The sequence below is a fragment of the Anser brachyrhynchus genome, assembly GCF_964034855.1.
Source record: "Anser brachyrhynchus genome assembly, chromosome: 3".
In the NCBI taxonomy this organism is placed as follows: Eukaryota; Metazoa; Chordata; class Aves; order Anseriformes; family Anatidae; genus Anser; species Anser brachyrhynchus.
This window is the reverse complement of record NC_137696.1, coordinates 10,498,601-10,508,325: the sequence shown is the minus strand read 5'-3', so window position 1 is coordinate 10,508,325 and position 9,725 is coordinate 10,498,601. Positions and strand designations below refer to the sequence as shown.

At 45.5% G+C, this 9,725-nt stretch overlaps 1 protein-coding gene across 2 annotated transcripts in view; it reads left to right on the top strand.

Annotated features, from left to right (window-relative positions):
* The first annotated feature begins 4,880 nt into the window (after window positions 1-4,880).
* ANAPC1 (anaphase promoting complex subunit 1) overlaps window positions 4,881-9,725 on the top strand; it is a 36,047-nt gene continuing 31,202 nt past the window's right edge. Inside the window, exons 1-8 of one of the 2 annotated variants that reach the window (XM_080585823.1) lie at window positions 4,881-5,285; window positions 5,619-5,780; window positions 5,960-6,011; window positions 6,191-6,300; window positions 6,692-6,774; window positions 8,277-8,350; window positions 8,612-8,760; window positions 9,240-9,460. In XM_080585823.1, coding sequence (XP_080441949.1) covers window positions 5,073-5,285; window positions 5,619-5,780; window positions 5,960-6,011; window positions 6,191-6,300; window positions 6,692-6,774; window positions 8,277-8,350; window positions 8,612-8,760; window positions 9,240-9,460 — 1,064 coding nt within the window. In that variant the 5' untranslated portion in view covers window positions 4,881-5,072. The remainder of the gene's footprint in view (window positions 5,286-5,618; window positions 5,781-5,959; window positions 6,012-6,190; window positions 6,301-6,691; window positions 6,775-8,276; window positions 8,351-8,611; window positions 8,761-9,239; window positions 9,461-9,725) is intronic. The other variant, XM_080585824.1, reaches the window with a different exon arrangement.

Below are 9,725 nucleotides of genomic sequence, written 5' to 3'. Positions count from 1 at the left end.
ATTGGGAAGAAAATATGTCTCAAATTCAGTGAAAAAAAAATCACTTCCAGACTCCTTTGACTTGCAAAGCTACTTATTCACTGCACATTCCCAGGCCCTAGTGACAAAGACTGAGTTTCCCCCTCACTGCCTCTTTCACTCCAGACCAGCTTCTGACATCTTGAAGTGATCAGCAGCTACGGAAGGGCACGTGTCGCTGGAGGCCCAGATTAAAGGGGAGAAGAAAAACATACTAAAGCTGCTGCAAGAAGGCTCAGCATCTTCAGCAGTGCCTTCTGTGCAGCTCCAGCAGTGCTGCTTTTCCCCAGATTTTGAGTGCATTTACCAGGCACCCAGCATTGCTCAAGGACTTAGAGGAGACGAGGGAGCGTGGAGGCACAGTTCGAGCCTGTCATTTGGGTCAGCCTTTGCCGCACGTGTGCACTTTCCTCTGACTCCGTTCCCCATTGCTGCTGGCTCTGCGATTTTTGGAAACAAAGCCCTGGAAGGGCCTCCGGCCTTTGTGGGCTGCAGAGTGAAAAGGACCCCTTGCACTGAGATGGCAGTATATAATACTAACCAGGGGGAGGAAGTAGGAACGATTTCTACAAAAGAGAAGAGAAAAAAAAAACAAAAACACAGACACATAAAGAGGATTTGATCAGCTCTTTAAAATCCCCTAATTTGGGTCATTTCATTACAGTAGCTTGGTTTCTGCTCAGTGCTGGTGTAAATTAGTCTCCAGCTCAATAGGGTTTGTTACAGTTCATTCGGGAACAGCATGACATGAAGAAGAGGCTGGTGTGTGGAGAGGCAGGAAAAATCAGGGAGAGGAGAAGCCAGAGGAGGAACTTTCACACCCTGGTCATGATAGAAAAGGTCTGTAAGCAGCTAGCATGAGCAGTGCTTCTCAGGAGAAGCAGTCTGGCCTCTTTGGCTACTCTCAAGTCAGTGACACGAAGCTTCTACCTTGCCCAATGTATTGCCATGCTCAGTCTCTTCCACAGTACTAGTCTTCAGCCTCTGCCACAGGAAACGTGGCAAGATAACTTCTTCCCAAGAGGAGCTTGGCTTTCAGGTCCTGATATCCCCATCTAGCTCTACATGCAAATAAATTTGTGCATTTACTCACTGAGTGCTAGGTGTCAGCAAGGTTTTCATTTCCTTGGCTGTATTTCAATGGCAAATTCATCTTTTTTCAGGGGTCTGCATGCAAACAGGCTGTGTTTTCAGTCCCAAAGAACACGTTTGGCCAGACTCACAAGCTCTCCCCAAACAGCATCTCCTGCTGCCTGGGCATCAACCAGGATTTGACCCTGAATACCTCCCAAAAATCAACTGCAATCAAGAGGACTGAAATGATGGAAGAATCTTTAATTGATGAAAGACAGATCTTAGGAGAGGGAAACAAAGGCTGCCTGTCTTGTCTGCCTGAGTGCCAGGATCCTGAACCAGCCAAACCTGTTGTGCTTGCAGCTCTGTAGCTCAACACAGGCCATGCTGGAGGGAGCACCCAGCTCTCCCCAGCCTGAAGGAGGAGGGCAGAGTGCCTGGAGCACCACACAGGTATCAGCAGCTCCTGAGTCATGCTTTCAGCCATGGGCTTCCAACACAAAGGTAGTCCAGTCCTACCTACCCATCATTCAGGCCCTGCCACTGAGCAGGGGCCAGGGCACTCTGAGCCCACATTTTCCTGTGTATGCACACACGTGCATGCAGAGTCCTGTTGGTGAGCACAGAGATACCTATATTTATCGTCACAGGCTTCTCCCACCTTTACAAGAAGTTATAATCCCCTTCTGATAGCATCAGCAGCTCTGCAGGTATTCTCAGCTTTCTCTTCACAGCATCTCAGAGAGCACTTTCAGTACCCTCAGAAAGTTGTAGAAAGTTGTGTTACCACACTAGAGCCTGAACTTGATCCTTCAGCTTCTTTTTTTTTTTTCCAGAGCAGTGACATTGTTTCTTTGCAAGACTATTTGAAGACTTGGGAGTCAATGTAATATATAGGAAATTAGCTTGTTTAGCAGAAATGACACTCAGGAATTGGGCTGCAGAATGTTATCTGCTGAGATTTCCCCCCCCCATTGCTATTTCTGTACTTTCATTTTGTACAATCTCGTTTCCTATATTTTTGCTTTCTCTTCATGCACATTTTTCTTCTTATTTGCAAGCTCTCCTGATTTTTTAAATATCAAACTCTGTTTTCAGATCAAGGCAGATGTCCCGTTTGAGTTAAATGTTACATCCCAGCCATCGGATACAGCCCTCAAACAATTTGTAGAGAAAAGTGAGCCTTTTGTGGTGCTACTAAAATACCTTTTTTCTTGTGAGGTTTTCTTTGGGCACACTGTACACTTTGTCTTTCACTTGGCACATTCTGTCCCTTGGCTCAGCTGTTTCTTCCTAGGACAATTCTCATGGTCTGTAGATTATTTTGCAAAAGCAGAAAGCTGTCTCCCAAGGCTGGACAGTAGCTAGAACTTCCTTACTCTTGAGCCCTGGACACTTTTTCTTGCCCACAAAATTGTTGTTTGCATTTCACCATCTTATTTGTGTAAATACTTCCATTTGTCTTCATATGGAAATTTGGTCCCTGGCTCTGAAGATCCAGGCTACCATTTCTTTCAGTTGTCTTCCTGACAGAAACTGCAATAAGTACTCTATACCTCAGTGAGTTCTTACTTCTCCAAAGTCCAGCTTTCCCCAGCCATTTGCTTCCCATTTCTTAGAAAATGATAATGCTTATTGTCATGACTTGAACCAAGGATTCCCCCAAACCACATGTTGAACCATGATTTCAAACACATTTTTGATGCTTCTATTGTTTCTCCCTCTTTCGATTTCCCATATGAAGCTGGTATCTTCAAAATAAATCATCCTTTTCAGAATGCACTAGCTTTCCAGTTCCCACCAGGATGCTTCGTACATCTCTTGTTCTTTGATGATTGTCTGTCAAACAAATACAACACCTATGAGCACACCTACGAAAAAGTTACTGTACCCCCATCAATCTTCCTCCCACTTCCTTTTGTGTTTCCACAGGTTCTGAGAAAAAAAAAAATCCGGTATGCTACTTATATGTGAACAGAGAAAGTATGCCACTGCAGCAGTGGTGATATGCTGAAAGCTAGTAATTGACTGTGATCTGTAGCTAGCAACACCCTCTTGTTTAGGTGAGCAATTATAAAGGTAAGAGGTGAAGAAAGCTCACAGCACAGTGTACAAATGCTTGAAGATACCACAGGATAAGCTTGCTCACTGCAGACACATCCACATAGTACAGATGGCTGTGTGTGCCAGAGTGCCCACAAGATGGGTGCTGCTGACTTCATCAGGAAGGCTTGTTTTTAAGGGAATAAAAATAATCTGATTGTGGAATTAATGCGAATAATCTGATTCTGGAAGCCGAGTACACCCCAGAGCAGTATTTCTGCATGTTTTGCTGTGACACCATAACCAAGGGAAAACAACAAATGCCGGAAGCCAAACAGCTAGTTACATATGTATGACATTTAATTATTCAGAAAATGCACATCAACTCATAGTTCCTTTAGCAAAATCTGGCTGGTCTCATCAGAAAACATCTAATTGCCTGACACCTAGTGCTGGTAGTCAGAGATGCAGCTACAAGTGTTTTAGCACTCTCAGCCTTTGAGTGTTGCAGGCTGTCTGCAGTGGACGATACAACCTTTCTGTACTCAATACAAGAGAACAGCCAACTCAGGTGCCCACCACCAGTGTCAGGAGCTGGGGTAAGTTGGTGGAGCCCAGGCTTACAACAAGTTATGCTAATCCATATCACACAGGTATCTGAAGTGTTGTCAAGAGGAATTGTACAACACACCAATAAATGACTGCAGAGTAACAGAGCACTAGTAGGCCCTGCCAGTCCTGGTTAATAGTTTAAGGTATATTGTATTTTCTAAGTGCCCTGTCTGCCTTTGGAAAGTGGCTTCCCATAAAGCGTTATAGAATCCACAGGGTAGGGCTGTCAAAGTGAAACTGACATGAAATGCACACAGACTGAGCGCTCTTCATTTCATCACATTTAGTAGGAAAAGGTCTGAAAGCACTGTTGAGGGGTGAGAAGAAAACAGAAGAATACCCTAACTAGCGTATGTTGGGCAGAGTGAAAGCTATTTCAGGCATCTGTACCACCAGCATGTAGGGTGCACGGGCATTTACCACAGAGCAGGCCCCTGGAGAGCCTGCAGAAGTGGAGAAGAAGCAAAGCAAGTGGGTTCTAAGGGGTGATCCAGCTCCAGCTTTGAGACAGGCGGCCTTGGAATGTGGCAAGGAGACAGGCATGCAGGTGGCTGAGGTGGCAGTGGAAGGACCCAAATCCTTCAGCCCAGTTGTGAATGCTGAGTGTTCACAGACCATGACACCATCTTTCCTACCTGAATAATTTTGTGTAGGAACATAGAATATAATCATAGAATACCCTGAGTTGGAAGGGACTCACAAGGATCAAGTCCAACTCCACAGGACCAATCAAAACATCAAAAATAAAATAATAAAAAAGACAAAAATCAACATACATATTCCATCGTATGCTCGCATCCTTGAGTGCTAGGAGTAGACCTGCTCACTTGCAAATTAAAGTGGTGATTTCTATAAAACAGCCAGCCTCGATGAGCTGGCGTGAGAAGATCCCACAAGAACGAGAATAAGTGATGCAATAAACGATAGCAGAATCACACTTCTCCCTGAGGAACCCAGACGAGATCGGCCTTGACTCAACCCACGCCCCAGAGGCTCTGTATCACGGATCGGGATGCCTGTACCCCCCAGAGGGCGCTCTGAACAGGAGCCCCTCGGGCTCACCGCCAACGCCCAGCGGGCAGCACTCCCACCCTCCCCGCCCGCCCGCCCGCCATTTTGCGTCCCGCCGGCCCCCGCGCGGCGCGGAGCAGGGCGGGAGCCGCAAGATGGCCGCGCCCGTGTGAGAGCCGCCACCGGCGCCTGCCCGCCCTGCCGCGCCGCCCGTGCCTGAGCGCGGCGCAGCTCCGCCGGCCGCGCGGGGCCCCGGGGCCTCAGCTGCGCGGCGGGCGTGCGCGCCCCGGAAATAATGAGGATATCGGGCCCCCATGTCGGACCACTGTGAAGAGAGGGCGACGATGATCGCGGCCGGCGACCTGCAGGAGTTCGCCCCCCGGGGCCGCGAGCACTGCCGGCGCCACCCCAGCGCCCTCACCCTTCAGCTGCGGCGGCTGCAGCCCGCCTCCGAGCTGTGCTCCTCCGACGGGGCGGCCGGCCTGGTGGGGTCCCTCCGCGAGGTCACCATCCACGAGCGGCAGCGGGTACGGCTCACATAAGCACCGCGCCCCCCGGTAGCAGGCGTCGCTCATTAGTTAATTGCCCTTGATCACCTTCCGGGGGTACCCGCCGCACTGACGTTGTCCTTGTTGCTGTTAACAACAGGGATGATCCGCCAGAAGACACCTGAAGTACAAACCAAATCCCTCTTGTATCCCGTGCTTTCCAAAAATCTCTACTTCCTCAGGAAATTGCCTGAATCAAGCTGACAGATCGCTGAATGATCACTGAGAAATTGTCATCTGTTGTGATCGCTCGTTAGGCTGTTGCCCTGCAGTGTCTTGTAACTTTTCCTAAAAAAATTTTTTTTTTTTTAGGAAAGTTGGCAGTTGAGGAAGGGTGCCAGCGATGTTGGGGAAGAAGTGGACTACGACGAAGAGTTGTACGTGGCCAGCAATATGGTTATCTGGAGCAAAGGAAGTAAAAACCAAGCGTCTACCGTTTATAAAGCTTTCACTGTTGACAGCCCTGTTCTACAGGTATGAAAACGTGGAAAAACGGTGACTGAATGAACGCACATTAGCTAAATACTTGCTGTCCACCTTAAATAGTACTTCAGTGTTTTGAGGTGGAATTGTTTTAGGAAATACAGACAGATGAGATTTTATAGTAACTTCAGATTGTTCTTCAGACATAACTCCGCTGTATTTGGTTTTAGGCCTTGTGGTGTGACTTCACTATACCCCAGGAAAAATCTGAAAAAGTTGATGGTAAGTTTTATGCTTATTGTAACGCCAAACAAATACTTTGAGTTCAGTTCTCAGCATGAGATGTTAGTCATCAGGAATTGCTGTATCAAGACTGCTACCCTGCCCCTTGAGTTTACATTTTGTGTATAGTGAATGTCTACGAAAAGAGAGAATTTTACTGTTTTTTGTTTGTTCTGCAGTTTCAGGCAGTGATGAAATAGTAGAGAAATGCATCTGCATATTGCAGAACTCGTGTATAAATGTGCATAGCATAGAGGGAAAGGATTACATTGCTGCTTTACCCTTTCAGGTAAGTGCTTAACCTTTTTTTCCATAAATGGGCTTGTCATCTGGTTGCACACTGTACCATGGTAGGGAGGCGTGCGTAAAGCACTGCTGTTGGTGGCTGCCTGAATTCTTCATTCTGGTGGGTGAACGTGTCAAAGCTGATGAGTGTGGTGGTGCCGTTAGGGCATTGGAATACTTTTGGAAGTGCAGTGGTGTAGCCAGTTGTAAGAAGCTGGATAGTACGAGAACGCCAGCTTGGTAGTTGGAGAACCCACGCCGACTGACGTTACACTTGTCTCAAGAAAAGGACTAAGCATCTTATTTTGCTGTAATGAGATATCCAAACATGAAACATAATTGATGCAGTAAATACTTGATATCTTTGTCATGACTATATCTGTAATTCTTTATAGGTTGCAAATGTCTGGCCAACAAAATTTGGTTTGTTATTTGAGCGTAGTAGTTCTTCACATGAAGTACCTCCAAGTCCACCCAGGTATGTAATGAGTGGATTTTGATTGGTTTGCTATAGACCGTTTGTTAATTTAATACAGGGGTATAAGAGTTGAAGAGCAATAATGAAAGGATCTGTGTGTTCATCACAGGGACAGGTGAAATGGGAACTCACAGGAAGGGGCTGTATGATGAGTCATAACCTCCTCTGATACTGTGTTGTCTTTACTTGGGAGTGGTGATCCTGAGAACAGGATTTGGGAAGCAAGTAGAGTATTACTAACCTAATATTATTAAGGTTTAACCTGGGAATTGGTTTCAGTCTGTGATAGCGGGTGGAGAGATTCACTGGGAGAATTGTCACCGAGAATTTTTCTCTCAGCTGCAACATGTTTTGAACGTATGGAGCATCCAGCCCTGTATTTGTAGACCATGTGCTTGGTAGCTTGACATACAGCTGAAGAGAAGAGTAAGGAGTTGGTTGGCTTGAATATATCTGCAGCTTGTGTATATTTACAGCTTCAGTATACCTACTTGCTCTCTCTTGGTCTGTATGTATACATTCCAGGTACATGTGATTGTCTAGTTCTTGTTAAAATTGGGACTAGAAATAGAGGTCTGGAAAATATTCAAGAGAGAAGAATCTGGAAAAGAAAATGTTTCCATGAGCTAACTGCAGTGGGTGTTCTGTTCTAATTTTGGTACAGGCTTAAACTTTAGCTCAGATTAATAGCCTACTTAATGTGCTGCTGTGGTGTGCTCTCACCACCCTGCCAGTGGGGACAGTGAAATGTCTTTATCCACTTACAAATGGAGTTAGGCAGTGAGTTAGGGGATTTGTTCCATTGAATCTGAACCCTTGATAATGTCTTAGGTCTTCCAGCCTGCTATTGCATGTTTTGTGTCTAGTGGCTGGCCTTGGCCAGCCATCTGCACTGGACCCCTTTGGGATTACTGGATTACTGCAGAATGAAGTTGTACCTGTTGCAGGCTTTTCTGCTCTCTGGTACTTTGCAAAAATCACGGTTGATCCTACATAATCTGGCCTTCCATGAAAGTTCTTACTGCCACCACAGACGGTTGGCACTATTGCTGCTCTGTGGTGGATACGGATTACCTGATGGCTGTCTGCTGGTCTGGAACCTGGGTGGGGAGTTGTGGAACTCAGACTCAGCTGAAGAGTTTGGGTTAAGAGTTTTCTCCTTCTCCTCCTAACTCCCCTGGTACCAGCTCTGTTCAGTCAACCTAGCTAAAGTTTGTCATGTGGCCACCAGGTGGGGTCATTCTCAAGTGCTCTGAGAAAATGTAAAACAAAACCGAGGCATCATTTTTGGTAGACCAGCCTTTGTCTGACTCTGCTCAGTTAACCAGAAAAGCTTACATTAATGGGATATACGTCTCTGCTGTTAGCTTTTAGGCTCAGATTTGTTAAGGTCTGAGGAGTTGTTTTGGGATTGCAGCACATACACTGGTTGCATGAGAGAGCAATTAATTATGCTTGTTAGCATTTGTTTTTTGAACGTGATTTGTTTCATTTCTTTCTAGAGAACCTTTGCCCACTATGTTCAGCATGCTGCATCCATTAGATGAGATAACACCTCTTGTCTGTAAGTCTGGAGGTAAGTTTAGATCTTGACATCAAATGCTAAATGTATCACTCAAGCATTTTCTGTATTACAAAATTGGCAAATAATCACTCATTCAAGAAATCAGGATTGGGTTGTTTTAGCTGCTTCATGAACAGGGAAACTCTTCAAGAAAGAAGCCCAGACTGCAGGGGAAAAAAAAAAAAAAGAGTATGAAAAATGCTGACCTTGTAAATGATAACACTGCTGTGGAAATAATGTTTTCATCTTAACTGAAGTTAACTACTTTTTTAGCAGGTGTGTTTGGCTCTGCTAGAGTGCAGTATGTTGCTGATTACACCATGAGGATTGTGTTCCTCAGTGCTGAACCTTCCATTGTGATGACCTATGATACCGTACAGAGTTTACATACTGTTTGGGCTCTTCGTAGAGTAAAGCCAGAGGTACAATTTTATTACTGACTAAATACCGTTATAAAATTTTAGTGTGTGTGTTTACATGCCATTATGGCCATGGCGGTTAGAAATGGCTGATTATTTATTTATGCCAAAAAATAGGGTGACATTAAAAAAAAAAATCTTTCATGTTTTTGACTGTACTGCAGTCATGGAGATCACACGATAGTGATGGCAATGTACTATACTGTGCTTATCATGATGTTCTTTCCATTGTACCAGAAAGTTTGGACTGCTCAAACTGTTGTTTTCCATAAGAAAAGTGACAGCTTACTGCCTGAAAACCGCAGGAGTAGTTATGGTGACTGGAAGGGAGAGAGCATGGTTGGAAGGAATAATTTTTAGGCTAAGTACCTACATAGGCATATGTTTTTAACGTCTAACTGATTAAATAAGCTATTTGAGTGTCATCCTGGCTGTTACTGCCTATGTGTAATTTGAACATGGAGAGCTCTTTTCTCTCCCAGGAGCAGAACACGGTGCTGAAGTTCTCGGAGCAGATGGGCACACCGCAGCATATGGCCACTAGCAGCTCTTTGACTGCTCATCTCAGGAGCCTTTCAAAAGGAGACTCGCCTGTGGCCTCACCTTTCCAAAACTACTCATCTATTCACAGCCAGAGCAGATCAGTGTCATCGCCCAGCATGCAGTCCCGCTCGCCGTCCATCTCCAACATGGCTGCTTTGAGGTGGGTGCTGATCATAACGTGTAGACAGATGATACCAAAGGAATATCAGCGACAGAACAGGCAGCACATCTGGTATTGTTGTCTTTCTTTCTCTGCCCTTACAAGTCTGTCTGCCTAAGGTGTACGTGCCTTCTCTGTTACATCATCTGAAAGCCCTGGTGGAATGCTCTTGTGATGTTTATGTGCTGTTACCTCTGTAGCACAGGAGGGTAATTGGTGTGCAGGAGACAAAGAGACTTTTCTGTCATCACACAGCAAGTCTGTG